Source organism: Gigantopelta aegis, chromosome 10 (genome assembly GCF_016097555.1).
Source record: "Gigantopelta aegis isolate Gae_Host chromosome 10, Gae_host_genome, whole genome shotgun sequence".
NCBI lineage: Eukaryota > Metazoa > Mollusca > Gastropoda > Neomphalida > Peltospiridae > Gigantopelta > Gigantopelta aegis.
In genome coordinates this window covers 90,909,336-90,926,494 of record NC_054708.1, presented here as the reverse complement: position 1 = coordinate 90,926,494, position 17,159 = coordinate 90,909,336, and the positions used below count along the sequence as shown (strand labels likewise).

The following is a 17,159-nucleotide window of genomic DNA, read 5'->3' as shown; positions in this document are numbered from 1 at the left end:
TGATTAAACGGCCGTTATTAACTTCTTTGTACATTTGTAAATCAAGTGCAACAAGACCCCACCCCCACCACCCAATATAATCTTGAATAAGTAGTCATTTCCATGTTCTGTATTTCTATCTGACTATTATATGTGTGCATTTGTAACCAATTTGACAGGTAAACTAGACTGGCCAAAGTCAAATAAGTGAAAGGCCGTTATTCAATGTAACAGAAGGAAAAACACAAACACAAACGCCAATATTGGGCCCGATATTGGAATGTCTTTTTGTCTGGCGATGGAAAACCATTCTGATAAGGCCTTCTCCACATTGGCTGCTTTTCCCGTTCTCTGTCTTTTTCGTTCTGGGTTAGCATTGGTGAGATACTGGGCACATATCTCGTCGTATTTCTGAGCCAAAGATAAATCGTTTCGTTTCCGTTTATTTGCCATGTTGACATTGTGAGAAAAAAAAAGTTCTTGTCAATATTTATAGCCAAAAGATGATTAATCCAACTTGCTAAGAAAATCTCCTACAACTTACCTTTTGTCGGCATTTAACAATTTAAACAGTAAACACCATAATCGGTCACCCCAAATGGGGCCTCACATTGTGAGCTGCAGAGGAAAAATCACGTGATCAAAAGATCCCGCTAAAAATAACACTAGTAGCAAACGGCTTTTGTTTGTTACTGTCACCGACAATTCATAGAGAAAAATATCTGACAAGTGTTTATTTATGGATTAAACATACACTGCTTCAAAAGTGGCCGACATGAGATTAAGGGATGCCTGCTTACGAAACGCACGTGGCTGCCAACAAGGTGGGAATGACCGACTTTGATCCTTGATTGTCCTGCATTGTCTCGGCCATTGGGTCACATTTGAGATGAATCTCAGAGTTCATGGATTAATTACGTTGTAATTAGGAAATGTATTGATTAATAACGAGTCATCCGAAATAATTTAAGAAACAAGAAAACAAGTTTGTTGTAAGTCTTTTTCTGGGTTTTTTAACAATGAAATAAAATAAAATTAAAAGTATTCATTTCTGCATGTACGATAGTATGGTATTACGTACGATCATAAATTTTACAAAAACACATCAAGTAACACAAACTTTCCTATGTTTTACGTGCAATTGCCATTCGGCAAGGATAATTTTATATTCAAATATCCGAAAACACGTTAAAAAACACATCCAATTAACCGTTGGATTTTGTATTGTCATAATGGCAAATGGTTCCGTGCAGGACAAACATTCAAATGTCCGAAATATACAATAATCCGACATCCAATTAAGTGGATTTGACTGTATATATATATATATATATATATATATATATATATATATATATTAAAAGGCAAAAGTTATTGTGACACACAAAAGACAAAGATAACTGATGATACGTTTTACTGCCATGTATGAAATGTTATAATATAGAAAGAAAAATGTCCGAAGGTATTGAAACGAGCAATAGTCCATGAAAAGAGCGCACCTGCCATATGCAAATGAGCCACATCACTAGAGGGGGTCCAGAGCAAAGTTCACGAGTGTGTCCACCGTAAGCATTTATACACGCCTGGCACCGTCGTCTCATTGAGGCCACTAAACGCTGGAGAAAGTTCCTGGGAATGCCTGTTTCGCAGATGTGTGGTTAGTATCCATGTGTCTTGGTGGTTAGTATCCATGTGTCTTGGTGAGGGGTTGTCACAGGTGGTCGGCCACTACAGGGATGGTCCCTGACCTGGTGGTTTTGTTGATATCGTTGCCATAAGTGCCATATGGTGTTTCTGTGGACATTGAACTGATGTGCGACGTCACGCTGCGAGGTCCCAACTGTCGCCATCTGTCATTTTCATTGAGGTGTAACATGACGAAATTGCATCAAACAGTTCACTAATGGTGATTTTCTGACTTCTGACAGCTGCACAGAGTGGTAATGATTTGCGACTGAATGTCTGGCCTTTTATGGTGAACACCGGACAGAATTTCTCCCGAATATTGCATGTTTCTTGCACAAAGCATGCAATCGCTGCAACAACTGCTTGGTTGCATTTCTTCTAGCTGATTCATGCACATTTTCTCTCGTTTACATCCATAAATCCATTCATAAATTTATTACTCCGAGCAATCCATGTCACAGTAACTTTTGCCTTTTAGTATGTATATACTGAACAAAATAAGAAACTTCCGCTAACTTTGCTTGAACATAACTTGATGAAAACAAACCGGGGGAATAATTGTTATATATGCGTTTAAATCATGGCCATAGGTTAAGAGAAACTGGGAGAAATTTTGACCAAGTGTGGTAGGGGTTAAAAATAAAAACACCCACTTAATAACTGGTATGACCACCTCTTGAATTGACCACTGCAGTGCATCGCAGGCGCATAGAATTGACTAAAGTGTTGATTTCTGCCTGTGGAATATTGTTCCATTCCTGAATGAGTGCTTGACGAAGTTTGTTGACGTTAGCAGGTGGGTTGGGGCGACGCCTCAATCGTCTGTCCAGACTATCCCAGGCATGCTCGATGGGGTTGAGATCAGGACTTTTAGTGGGCCAGTCATCAATGAAATCAATGTTATTTGTCCTAAGAAAATTTACAGTGTCTCTAGCTGTATGAGAGGTGGCATTATCATGCTGAAAAATCGAGATGTTGGCATTGTTATGGAACAGAGGAATGACGTGATGAGCGAGAATGTCATCACGGTAATGTTGAGCATTTAAATTGCCATCAATGACGACTAGTGGTGAACGATAACCATGGGCAATGGCTGCCCAGACCATGACAGAACCCCCACCCCCGAAACGATCTCGTTCAAGAACACATCAGTCAGCATAGCGTTCATTTCTCCAATGGTAGATGCTCACCCTGCCATCACCACGTTGTAAAAAAAATCGGGATTCATCCGAAAAAAGAACGGTATTCCAGCGTCGCCGTATCCAACGAGTGTGTACACGTGCCCGATTTAGACGATGACGTTGCGTTAAAACGCATCCGACGTAAGGACGTCGTGCATGTAAACAGTTTGCCCAATGATTCGGTTATTGTGAAGCCCAGGTGTGTTAGCAGCAGTAGCAGTGGCAGTTTGGAATCGATTGCGCAAATGCGTGTTCATGATATAGCAGTTTTTACCACGTGTTGTAACACGAGGTGGCAAGTCGTTGGTGCTTACTGTTGTTCGCAATCTTACATGAAGATTTCGTATCGCTCGACTAGAACTCCCAACATGCCTTGCAACATCTTCTGTCTACATGCCAGCATCAAGCATGCCAATCGCCCGTTCGCGTAAATTATTGGGTATTCTTGGCATACTAAAAATGCTACAATGTAAAAAACGTTAATTGTTTTACAAATTTTGAAGCGTTTTCGTTCACTTGACAACAATGTCAGTAAGACAAGTAAAACAAATTGACCGAATACTACACAGGACATGTCGAACCATGCATGCACGTGCAAATTGAATTTCACGTTGTCGACGATTAACAGTGCAAAAATAATCGATAAAATTCATGAATCCTGATAATACAGCTCAAGACTAATACTACCTATATAATTTCATTACACAATGAATTCTTTAACACAACAAATACTATATGTACAAATCGGAAGTTTCTTTTTTTGTTCAGTATATATATAGACAATAACTTACGAGTTATGAGGAATTACAGATTATCTGTCCCGAGTGAAATTAATGTCAGTCACGAGCTTTAGTGAGTGTGTGACAACATTAATTTCATGAGGGACAGATAATCCATAATTCCGAGTATCGGGTGAGTTATTGTATTTATTACCCATAGTGTAAAGAGTTTAGAAACTTAAACTTTAAACTTCTTACATGACACAAACTATATAATAGGCCTATACAAAACGTGAAAGTCTGAGGAAACTGATGACGTGACGAATGAAAAGCACTGACGTTAAAAGCTGTCTTTAGGTACACAAATCAAATGTAAGCAAGAGAGGTCACATTTGTAATGAACTGATGTTTCTAGTGGGACGTGAATGAACTACAAAGAAATTAGTTTAGAGCATGTTTAATTGTTAGCAAGAGCAAATTGCTTAAACGATTTCAACAAAAACTGAACACTGGTGGAGCTAAATGTTTTGTAAAATCTCATCAACGAGAGACGACAGTCGAGGAAACCGATGACGTCACCAAACTAACGTCATGACGTCATAGCTTCTGTTTCCCTAGGGAAAGATAGAAAATATATTCACCCACATCTCACTGCCCATATAGGTAAAATATATATATATATATATATACAGGCAAACCTGCTTTGGCCTCTATAAGATGACCACCTGTCTATGACGGCCATTTCCAGGTCCCTCCAACTCTATTTACAGTATATTTTACCTCTATATGACAACCACCTGCTCAACGCGGCCAGCACCCACTTTTTTTAACCACAAAGGGTAAATGGACCTGCATGTCTATGGTGGCCAAAAAAATACACTTGGAAACCTGGCCACAAAATTTAGTGATTGATTTCTTTGTTCTTTCAGTCACTTTCTTCATGTTTATTATATAGGCATGCATAAACACGTACGTTAGATGTTTGGTGAATTAATCTTTGTTACTTTTGATATGTGAGCAATGTTCTGACATGTCATATACATATTTGTAATGTAGGAGTGGGGTATGTAGTGGAGTATATACAGACTAATACATATGAAGAACATTATACTCTTAATGGTGACCGATTGTTCTGACATGTCATATACATATTTGTAATGTAGGAGTGGGGTATGTAGTGGAGTATATACAGACTAGTTACATATGAAGAACATTATACTCTTAATGGTGACCGATTGTTCTGACATGTCATATACATATTTGTAATGTAGGAGTGGGGTATGTAGTGGAGTATATACAGACTAATACATATGAAGAACATTATACTCTTAATGTGGACCGATTGTTCTGACATGTCATATACATATTTGTAATGTAGGAGTGGGGTATGTAGTGGAGTATATATGCTATAGTTACATATGAAGAACATTATACTCTTAATGTGGACCGATTGTTCTGACATGTCATATACATATTTGTAATGTAGGAGTGGGGTATATAGCTGTCATATTATATAAAATCCATTATTACAACTGATATGTTTTGGGGTTGTTTTTTTAGTTCTGTCATGTGCTGAAACAGTGGAATTCCCTGTGACAGATCAACTCTGTGAGGAATTCCTCAACTTCAGCTTGACACCAACAGAGGAACTACCACCAAGCTGTCTGTCTTTGGACTAATACTGACTGTGTCTGGGGAAACTGACTGTAATGGATGGATCTGTCCGACTTACAGAACTTTGAGCATTGGTACTCATGCTGTCTACCATTCCTAGTTTCAGTGCCAACACAGAAAGAATATTCTCTACTGTGAGGATAATAAAGACAGAAGGGTGTTCGAAATTAGACACATCCACGTCCTGCGGCCTTCTCAGCTGCAAAGTGAACAACACAGGACATTGATATCGATCAAAATTTAGTGAACAAACATTAGCAGTGGCTGGATTGACTAACAAACAGTACAATAATATGCACAGGACATTCAGAACAGTGATATACATAAACCTGTAAAAAAAAAAAACATGAAACATTGTTGGAAAAAATTATGCATTTGCATGAAAAATTATTCATTTGTTATTTATTTTGTATGATTTTTTTGTTTTTAGTCTATATTTATAAGTATTTTCATGTAAAATAAAGCAGTCTTTATTTAAGTTATATGTTGTATGTTGCTATGGAATTGGGTTTTGTATGTGAAACAATCTTTATTTATTAAGTTCTGTGAATATATGACCTTTTTTTCCTTTATCCCAGTCTCCTACCAAGCCAGGGTTCAAGATTAAGAGGTGTGGTAAACTTCACATCAGTACAAATTGTTTACAAGTGCTTCTCAGTTTGCTCACAGAGTGAATTACGAGTCTTGCAACCTACCTAGACACCCACCCACCCACCGAGGCTGAAAGCTAATAGATACCTAGACACCCGCCCACCCACCGAGGCTGAGAACTAATAGATACCTAGACACCCACCCACCCACCGAGCCTGAGAACTAATAGATACCTAGACACCCACCCACCCACCAAGGCTGAGAACTAATAGATAACTTAATACCTACCTAGACACTCGCCCACCCACCAAGGCTGAGAACTAATAGATAACTTAATACCTACCTAGACACCCGCCCACCCACCGAGGCTGAGAACTAATACCTACCTAGACACTCACCCACCCACCGAGGCTGAGAACTAATACCTACCTAGACAAACACCCACCCACCGAGGCTGAGAACTAATAGATAACTTAATACCTACCTAGACACCCGCCCACCCACCGAGGCTGAGAACTAATAGATAACTTAATACCTACCTAGACACCCGCCCACCCACCGAGGCTGAGAACTAATACCTACCTAGACACTCACCCACCCACCGAGGCTGAGAACTAATACCTACCTAGACAAACACCCACCCACCGAGGCTGAGAACTAATACCTACCTAGACACCCGCCCACCCACCGAGGCTGAGAAATAATACCTACCTAGACAAACACCCACCCACCGAGGCTGAGAACTAATACCTACCTAGACACCCGCCCACCCACCGAGGCTGAGAACTAATAGATAACTTAATACCTACCTAGACAATGGCTGAGAACTAATACCTATCTAGACACCCACCCACCCACCGAGGCTGAGAACTAATACCTACCTAGACAAACACCCACCCACCGAGGCTGAGAACTAATAGATAACTTAATACCTACCTAGACACCCGCCCACCCACCGAGGCTGAGAACTAATACCTACCTAGACACTCACCCACCCACCGAGGCTAAGAACTAATACCTACCTAGACAAACACCCACCCACCGAGGCTGAGAACTAATACCTACCTAGACACCCGCCCACCCACCGAGGCTGAGAAATAATACCTACCTAGACAAACACCCACCCACCGAGGCTGAGAACTAATACCTACCTAGACACCCGCCCACCCACCGAGGCTGAGAACTAATAGATAACTTAATACCTACCTAGACAATGGCTGAGAACTAATACCTATCTAGACACCCACCCACCCACCGAGGCTGAGATTTAATAGATAACTTAATACCTACCTAGACACCTGCCCACCCACCGAGGTTGAGAACTAATAGATAACTTAATACCTACCTAGACAATGGCTGAGAACTAATACCTACCAAGACACCCGCCCACCCACCGAGGCTGAGAACTAATAGATAACTTAATACCTACCTAGACAATGGCTGAGAACTAATACCTACCTAGACACCCGCCCACCCACCGAGGCTGAGAACTAATAGATAACTTAATACCTACCTAGACACTCGCCTACCCACCAAGGCTGAGAACTAATAGATAACTTAATACCTACCTAGACACTCGCCCACCCACCGAGGCTGAGAACTAATACCTACCTAGACACCCGCCCACAACGAGGCTGAGAACTAATACTTACCTAGACATCCGCCCACCCACCGAGGCTGAGAACTAATACTTACCTAGACATCCGCCCACCCACCGAGGCTGAGAACTAATACCTACCTAGACATCCGCCCACCCACCGAGGTTGAGAACTAATACCTACCTAGACATCTGCCCACCCAACGAGGCTGAGAACTAATACCTACCTAGACACCCGCCCACCCACCGAGGCTGAGAACTAATAGATACCTAGACACCCACCCACCCACCAAGGCTGAGAACTAATAGATAACTTAATACCTACCTAGACACTCGCCCACCCACTAAGGCTGAGAACTAATAGATAACTTAATACCTACCTAGACACCCGCCCACCCACCGAGGCTGAGAACTAATAGATAACTTAATACCTACCTAGACACTCACCCACCCACCGAGGCTGAGAACTAATAGATAACTTAATACCTACCTAGACACTCGCCCACCCACCGAGGCTGAGAACTAATACCTACCTAGACACCCGCCCACAACGAGGCTGAGAACTAATACTTACCTAGACATCCGCCCACCCACCGAGGCTGAGAACTAATACTTACCTAGACATCCGCCCACCCACCGAGGCTGAGAACTAATACCTACCTAGACATCCGCCCACCCACCGAGGTTGAGAACTAATACCTACCTAGACATCCGCCCACCCAACGAGGCTGAGAACTAATACATACCTAGACACCCGCCCACCCACCGAGGCTGAGAACTAATACCTATCTAGACATCCACCCACCCACCGAGGTTGAGAACTAATACCTACCTAGACACCCGCCCACCCACCGAGGCTGAGAACTAATACATATCTAGACACCCGCCCACCCACCGACACTGAGAACTAATACCTACCTAGACACCTGCCCACCCACCGAGGCTGAGAACTGATACCTACCTAGACAAACACCCACCCACCGAGGCTGAGAACTAATAGATACCTAGACACCCACCCACCCACCGAGGCTGAGAACTAATAGATAACTTAATACCTACCTAGACACCCACCCACCCACCGAGGCTAAATACCTACCTAGACACCCGCCCATTAAGTGAATTTAAAAAATATATATAACTGGACTAATGAATTTTAATTAATAAAAATGCATCTATGTTTTGTTTTGTTTTTTAATTGAATTTGTGGGGTTTTTTGGGGGGTTTTATGAGATACTTATGTCATGTTATTCTTCTTAGCAAATAAAATGTGGAATGTTTTTCATCATGTCTCATATTAATATTTGTTTGTTTTCTTCCATACAGGTTGGTCGCTTTACAACTGTAACAACTTTACACTGCTGGTGTAGTCATCTGACTGTGTTTTCTGGTGGTATTTTCGTTTCACCCAACACTGTCGATCCAATTGATGATATAACCTTGTTCCTGACGTTTTTTGACAATCCTGTGGTGGTCACCCTCGTTGTTGCCGTTTGGATTCTGTTCATTATGTTGCTCATCTGGGCACGCAGAGTAGATCAGAATGATTTAAGAAAGGTAAACAAGCATCATCAATTATTTGTATGTTGAATTCTAATTCAGTCTGCATATCCAGTTAGTTAGCCAAATCCATTTGTGGCAATGAAACCATTAACTGTCGGAAATTTCGGGGATTTCTTGAAACAGAAGTAGTGACCAGGTTTTTGATAATGCTGCGTTCTTTCCAAAACATTATTATTTATCTAAACAATATTTTGTATAGATTTATTGAATTATAATGAGGATACCAATGTAGTATTTGATCATCTGTCAACCTTAACGTTGGTTTTACAGTCGCAAATATTCGTATTACTGTCTCAACTTCGAGGTGCTGGTAAAACTCAATCTCCAAAATGGTAATGATTTTTTGTGTAATTTTCTGATTCCCTTATGAGTTACAAAATAATATTTTCATGAAAAAATCGACTTACAGGTAAACCTGCAGTAAATTAGGAAAAGTTAATGAGCATAAAATATTAGTGAGGTCATACAAGACGCTAATATATCATGGCAATAAATTTAAGAGACATACAACAGACTGTTCCGAAAAGCTTTTGTGCAGTTGTCAGTGATTAACTGAACTCGTAGTAATGGTTACATGCTAGCGAATAAACCAAAAGAATAGGAAACTTATTTTGATTTTGCTAAATTTTAAGTTTGCTAATATTTAAATATTTACAGTACGTAATACACTTGTGAAACGTTCCAAACCATTATTTTATTAAGCATGCTAAGTATTGAGAATACTGAAAAAGACACTGACATGCGGCTGCTGTGAGAGTTGGTGGAATGGATGTGCTTACCTCCCTGCCATAATGATCTGTTGTGTAATGGCATCAGCTTACTTACTTACTTACTGCCCATTACGCCCTCTGGTGTTTAGGGCAGCGACAAAATTTCTCTATTTCTCCCTGTCTCTGGCCATTCACTGTATGATGTCCCAGGTGTGGTTAATGTCTTTTAACTCTGCTTGCACAGTTCTTCTCAAAGTTGTCTTTGGGCGTCCTCACTTTCGCTTGCCTTCTGGTGTCCACCATATGGCTGTTTTTGTTACGGAATCTGCATCCATGCAGAGGACATGTCCAATCCACTTCCAGCGTTTTCTCTGAATGATGGTAGGCATATCTTTGTGTTGACACCTGGCAAGCAACTCTTGATTGGATATGGTTTGTGGCCAAAACATTCTGAGAATTTTTCTGAGGCAGGTTGTGTGAAAGGTGGACAGTTTTGACATGTCTTGTTCTGTCATTCTCCAGCTCTCTTCCCCATACAGCAGTGTTGATAGCACACAACTCTTGTAGATTCTGAGTTTTGTGGTGGTACTGTATTGTGCTGATCTCCAGATTGCGAGTAGGCTCATAAAATTATTCCTTGCTGGCATCAACTGAAAGCAGATTATTCCTTCAGTCACATCCTGGCAATTAATGTAATATATACATAGTAGAGTCAATATATGTTTTGACCCTCAAAAAATTGCTACAAAAGTTTTTTTTTTGAGGTTTTAGGTTTGTTGAGTTGTACATAATAACATAGAAAAAATCTATTAAAATCAACCAATCAGAAAGTAGGAAAATTAGGTCAAATCCAATATGGCGGATACATCAACCTTTTGGGCTTTTTATTTCGGACATGGTGCACCAAAAGCCCATTACATGTATTATTCCTGACTAGGAAAGTGACTGTGGGGATTCTAAAAAACATGTCTATGATCTTGCAGTCACGTCATATGATATATGGTTGATAAAACATCCAATATTAAAAAACTAATGACCTTAAAGTTGACTGAATTTTATCTGAAAGATATCGTTATTTGCAATGGCAAAATATCGATTTCTAATGCCATTTTGAATAATGCTTCATTGCGAAAATAATGAACATGAGGTCATGATAACCTGTGACATGTAATCCACATACTAGCATTCTTGTTCAGCCATAAAATGGTTATGCGGGTTGTCACATGACTCAAGTTGGTATGACCCGCAAGCAGCTATGCATGGTAGTCCATAGCCCCTGCAGCTATAACGGGGTGTTCTGCAGGCAGTTGAGTAGTTGCATGGACCACCTTCAGTAGATTGTCAGGGGCAGCATTCTGCATTAAATGATTGTCTTCAGCTTTCCATCCCCAGTTTACAGGATTCATGTTACCTTCCTTTCCAATCCATACCATGATCTAGTAGTAAACTGAGGCAGTGAAATTTGGTTGAAGATGTAGTTGGGGGGATATGTTCAGGTGTAACAAACAATTCCGCTGCATCCACTTTTTATTGAAAATGTTATAGTGCAAGGTGGCAAGGGAATCTGTGAGAGTTGGTGGAATGGATGTGCTTACCTCCCTGCCATAATGATCTGTTGTGTAATGGCATCAGCTTACTTACTTACTTACTGCCCATTACGCCCTCTGGTGTTTAGGGCAGCGACAAAATTTCTCTATTTCTCCCTGTCTCTGGCCATTCACTGTATGATGTCCCAGGTGTGGTTAATGTCTTTTAACTCTGCTTGCACAGTTCTTCTCAAAGTTGTCTTTGGGCGTCCTCACTTTCGCTTGCCTTCTGGTGTCCACCATATGGCTGTTTTTGTTACGGAATCTGCATCCATGCAGAGGACATGTCCAATCCACTTCCAGCGTTTTCTCTGAATGATGGTAGGCATATCTTTGTGTTGACACCTGGCAAGCAACTCTTGATTGGATATGGTTTGTGGCCAAAACATTCTGAGAATTTTTCTGAGGCAGGTTGTGTGAAAGGTGGACAGTTTTGACATGTCTTGTTCTGTCATTCTCCAGCTCTCTTCCCCATACAGCAGTGTTGATAGCACACAACTCTTGTAGATTCTGAGTTTTGTGGTGGTACTGTATTGTGCTGATCTCCAGATTGCGAGTAGGCTCATAAAATTATTCCTTGCTGGCATCAACTGAAAGCAGATTATTCCTTCAGTCACATCCTGGCAATTAATGTAATATATACATAGTAGAGTCAATATATGTTTTGACCCTCAAAAAATTGCTACAAAAGTTTTTTTTTTGAGGTTTTAGGTTTGTTGAGTTGTACATAATAACATAGAAAAAATCTATTAAAATCAACCAATCAGAAAGTAGGAAAATTAGGTCAAATCCAATATGGCGGATACATCAACCTTTTGGGCTTTTTATTTCGGACATGGTGCACCAAAAGCCCATTACATGTATTATTCCTGACTAGGAAAGTGACTGTGGGGATTCTAAAAAACATGTCTATGATCTTGCAGTCACGTCATATGATATATGGTTGATAAAACATCCAATATTAAAAAACTAATGACCTTAAAGTTGACTGAATTTTATCTGAAAGATATCGTTATTTGCAATGGCAAAATATCGATTTCTAATGCCATTTTGAATAATGCTTCATTGCGAAAATAATGAACATGAGGTCATGATAACCTGTGACATGTAATCCACATACTAGCATTCTTGTTCAGCCATAAAATGGTTATGCGGGTTGTCACATGACTCAAGTTGGTATGACCCGCAAGCAGCTATGCATGGTAGTCCATAGCCCCTGCAGCTATAACGGGGTGTTCTGCAGGCAGTTGAGTAGTTGCATGGACCACCTTCAGTAGATTGTCAGGGGCAGCATTCTGCATTAAATGATTGTCTTCAGCTTTCCATCCCCAGTTTACAGGATTCATGTTACCTTCCTTTCCAATCCATACCATGATCTAGTAGTAAACTGAGGCAGTGAAATTTGGTTGAAGATGTAGTTGGGGGGATATGTTCAGGTGTAACAAACAATTCCGCTGCATCCACTTTTTATTGAAAATGTTATAGTGCAAGGTGGCAAGGGAATCTGTAGATGCCCCCCCCCCCCCCCCCCCCCAACAGGATAGCCATAGCTTGGCTTCCCAAGTCCTCCATGATGCCACTTGTCTGGCCAGATAAACTGGGATGTACAGGATTTCAGGACAGAATCACCTTTAACAAGTTTTTGGAAAGCAGACTTCGGGGGGTTTTGGCTTTGTCAATCCTTTTGAATGAGTATATGTATGCAGGCTTTCCTATCATTTTGGTGATGATTTTCTTTCCAAGACTATGCACATTCACATCATCATTTCCCACAACACCATTTAGTATGTTTCTGTAACAGCATTTGATTTGTTCGAAAATAGATGACAAACAGCTGCATGGTTCAGGACAATGGCATTTTATTCAACATCACACAATGTATTTTTAAAACCCTGAAACAATCAAAACATTAAATTAAAATACAAGAATATAATACATGACAGTACGATAATAAATACACATATACGACATGACATTTCCTAGACTACTATGACAAACATATATATCGAATCACATATCACTAATACATGGTTCCTACCAAACAATACATTCACAATACACATGACGTAACACCATATGTTAATCCTTAATACAATTATACAATCCATACTTTACTAATACATTCACTACTAATGTTTACATTCATGTACATTACAACGTCATAAAAATATACACATAAAACAACACAGTCATGTACATACCAAGTGTGTGTAACTAAGGTTGTAACACCTGGCCGGTAACTGACACACGCATTCAGAAATAGCGATCTAAACAAAATAATAAAATGCACTAACTTTTGTAGAAACACTATAATCCAAAGTCTATAATTATATTAATAGCAATAATAGTCATAGCATAAAATAAACTCTCTTCTGAGATAATACAAACTGTGCAAACATCTTACTCTCAGTTAACTTTCACACCATAATTAATTTAACGTTAAAACCCATTAGTATTTAGTGATAAGAAATCATACTATTAATTACATTACCATTTAGACATTAGAACTTAATTTAATATACTTCATCTGTCATTTAATTACTTTAGACAAATATATTTGCAGAAGAGTTATTTTACGTATTAATACATTATATTATAATGTACCGACTTAATCCATAAACATTTACATTTAGTACCTGCCTGTAAACAAATACACTAGATAAGAAACATGAATACTACAATTAACAAATACAAATAACTGACCTTAGAAATCCTCTAAGAATACGATATCACAGCAATAGTCACAATATCATTTCCACACTGAGAACAAGAGCTCTCAGTATTTATGCTGAAGATTATATAACTAGAAGCTGGACAGAAACACCAAGACAGAATACCAGCTTACAGTAGACCCAAGCTTGAAAGTTTAGAACAAAGGACAGACGCAGTGCAAGAATGCAAGTGCTATTGTTAGGTGCTTGTGCCAGATTGATGCTTGTGTTTTTAATCAACATATCACCAGTTAACAAGCTGACTGAAATAAGAGCACCGGGAATAAAGAAGCTGTATTAAAAGTAAATGATTAAATTAAAGGAGCACTATCCTTTTCAGAATTACCTGAAAGAGACATTGGATTAATTAGATATAGTAAACATTAAAAAAACATAACATACCATGACTACCTGTAAATAACAATTTAATTAGTTACAGGAAACATTACAAATATTATAAAATACTATTATATACAGATAAAACTCGATATTGCCACATTTCTTAAAGTTGGGTCTGTGGAGAATGGCATACAGGGGACCATTTTTAAACTTATTTTCTTTACGTCAGACACATCTCTCTTGATTCTTGCTTCAGTGGATTCCTTTTGTTGTTCCCTTGTGGTGTATGACCGATTGTACAATCCAGCATTGCATCATTGTATTCTGAAGATATGGGGGAAGACATTGTCCATAATGCACGTTTGTTCTTCTGTCATTCCACTTCCTCTTGTCAGGCCATCAGTACTCTTTAGAGGTCTCATCAATGTCTGCTCTATCACCAGGTCTGATCCAAGGTGAGCCCAGAAGTGATCACTGCTTCGAATAATGTTGTTCAAACTTCCTGAAAACAAGAGAATGGGTTGTCTTAAGCTCGTTCATACTTTGTAAATAGAGGTAGTCAGATTTTAGATATTTGAAATGCTCAGCTCCGGCAAAAATTGGCAGACAGTCAGATACAGCTTGCAGGTGCGTTATCCATGACCCCTTGCGATCAGCCTTGACGAACGTTCTAGAAATCTATGTCATTCTTTGGTAACCAAGCCATAACTGACTGGTTGTCGACCAAGCAGAAAGTTCAGTCTTCCTTGTCCATTTCTGTTTAGATTTTGGCTATCAATTCAGATGTTCTTATGGATTCCAAAGTCAATTACACCCGCCAACGAAGAAGTGTGCATTTCCTCGGACTGATTTACGAGTGATGCAAACACAGGATCATTATCCATCATGTCTGATATAATCATGCGATTAAGACATTTGTCCACAAAAACAAATTACCACAGAATGATCCTTAGAATGATTTTCCTGTCAGCATTATGTATCACAGCATTTTCACCATAAACAACTTCTAAAATGTTTTTGAGTCATGTGCCTTCCATCAGTGTACCAATTGCTCCAAATACATTCATGAATGTGTGATAACTGCTGAGCATCAGAACAATAATTTTCAGGTTACTATTCTTTGATGCATTGCTGATAATTTCGGATGCCTTCCAGTATGAAGGTTGGTCAAATGCTGTTATTGGGGATACGTGGTGTTTAAAAGAAAGATTAAAAAGGTAATCCACGTCTTGTCTTCAGAGTATATGTCTATCATGGGCAAGAAAACAACAGAAGACTGACCAGGATGAACATAACCTTGATGGACAATATGCATTATAGTCACTAAGTCATGAAGGTCTTCCCCTCCTGCTATGCTTTAGTTTGTCCTTAAGGTAGTAATGTCTATATGGAAGAGAATCTTTAGAGCATAAAAATGGTTTCATTTTACACCTGTCATGGTTGGACAGACGAGGACTGGGATGTGGAGGTGGACATCGAAAGAAGTAGAAAGATAGGAGGAGTTGTCAGATCGAGAAGAAATGAGATGGAATCCTCATCATTGGGAACACATCTTGAGAAAGGCTTGCATCTGGTCTTGCATTTATGATTAGACACATTTCTTTTTTGATCAGTATATTCATATTTAAAAACAAAATATTAATATATAACAGCAACACATATATAGTAATATTATTGTCTGAAATGTGTCATTGAACTAATATTTTATAGTTTGCACTTTTAAATGTGATATAAACAGAATAAGAAATAGTTAATTGGCAGCCATATTGAATTGTGACTTTACCTGGCCATTGGGGGGTCATTGCCAGGTTGGCCCTATATCAAGTTTTACTCCCAACTGCATGCAAAGTGGCATGTTAGTATCACATTTTGCACTTTTATACTATGAATGTTACTTAGCCAATTACTAAGTATATATGCATTTTCCATATACTGTCAATGTATACATGTAGGTTGGCAGCCATTTTGTTTCTCTATGGCCATTCAAATGAAATTTAGGAATGTTTTTATTATATTGGGTATCCTTAATACCCTAATACATCTTAAATTAGTAGTTTGTTTTTATCACTAAATTCCCATGGGATTACATAAGTAACCAAAGTAAATGGTTCCTATCGCATCCATGAACCATAGTGGCCATTTTGAATTTTTGAATTATTAAGTCACTGACATAATAGAAAGATTATGCATTTACGATATAGAATCATTATTTGAAAACTAAATGAGTTTTACTTATTTGTTAAACATTTGGCTGGTCTAAATAGTCATTTAATTAAATTTGATTTAATTTTATGGAGTGCGAAATCAGAAACGGCCATCTTGGATTTGACCCAGTTTTAACAGCTTTTTGGTAGTCAGATTTTGATAGATTTTTGCTATGTTATTCCCTGTGTCCAAGAGTACCAGAAACAATTAAAAACCTTTTGTAGCAATTTTTGGGGGGTTAAGGTGTTTTTTCTCACATATTGACTCTACTATACAGCTGCGATGGCATGCACGCTTGAATCACTGTAAAACGGTGATGATATCAGGTGTTCACGAAAGTTGAGTATATCCTGCCCCACTGATGCATGCGATCCTTTTCATATACTACTCTTTATTTGACACACATAAATCGATATATACTTTTGAGCTGGAGTGTTACTAGTTCTGCAAACAAGGCCACCTAAATAGGGGTACTGGTATCTAAATAGGGGTACTGGTATCTAAATAGGGGTACTGGTATCTAAATAGGGGTACTGGTATCTAAATAGGGGTACTGGTATCTAAATAGGGGTACTGGTACCGCCAAGGTAACATTACTTCGTTATGGTGTTGGTATCTAAA

The 17,159-nt window shown here is 39.1% G+C and overlaps 2 protein-coding genes across 2 annotated transcripts in view; one reads left to right on the top strand and one right to left on the bottom strand.

Moving 5' to 3' along the window:
• LOC121383912 (sperm receptor for egg jelly-like) overlaps nucleotides 1–10,076 on the top strand; it is a 63,022-nt gene extending 52,946 nt beyond the window's left edge. The window contains exons 7-8 of the mRNA XM_041514010.1: nucleotides 8,751–8,981; nucleotides 9,942–10,076. Coding sequence (XP_041369944.1) covers nucleotides 8,751–8,981; nucleotides 9,942–10,076 — 366 coding nt within the window. The remainder of the gene's footprint in view (nucleotides 1–8,750; nucleotides 8,982–9,941) is intronic.
• Nucleotides 10,077–14,647: 4,571 nt separating this feature from the next.
• The window catches only part of LOC121383911 (sperm receptor for egg jelly-like), a 53,468-nt gene continuing 50,956 nt past the window's right edge, over nucleotides 14,648–17,159 (bottom strand). Inside the window, exons 10-11 of the mRNA XM_041514009.1 lie at nucleotides 15,379–15,481; nucleotides 14,648–14,835 (exon numbers count right to left, since the gene is read on the bottom strand). Coding sequence (XP_041369943.1) covers nucleotides 14,648–14,835; nucleotides 15,379–15,481 — 291 coding nt within the window. The remainder of the gene's footprint in view (nucleotides 14,836–15,378; nucleotides 15,482–17,159) is intronic.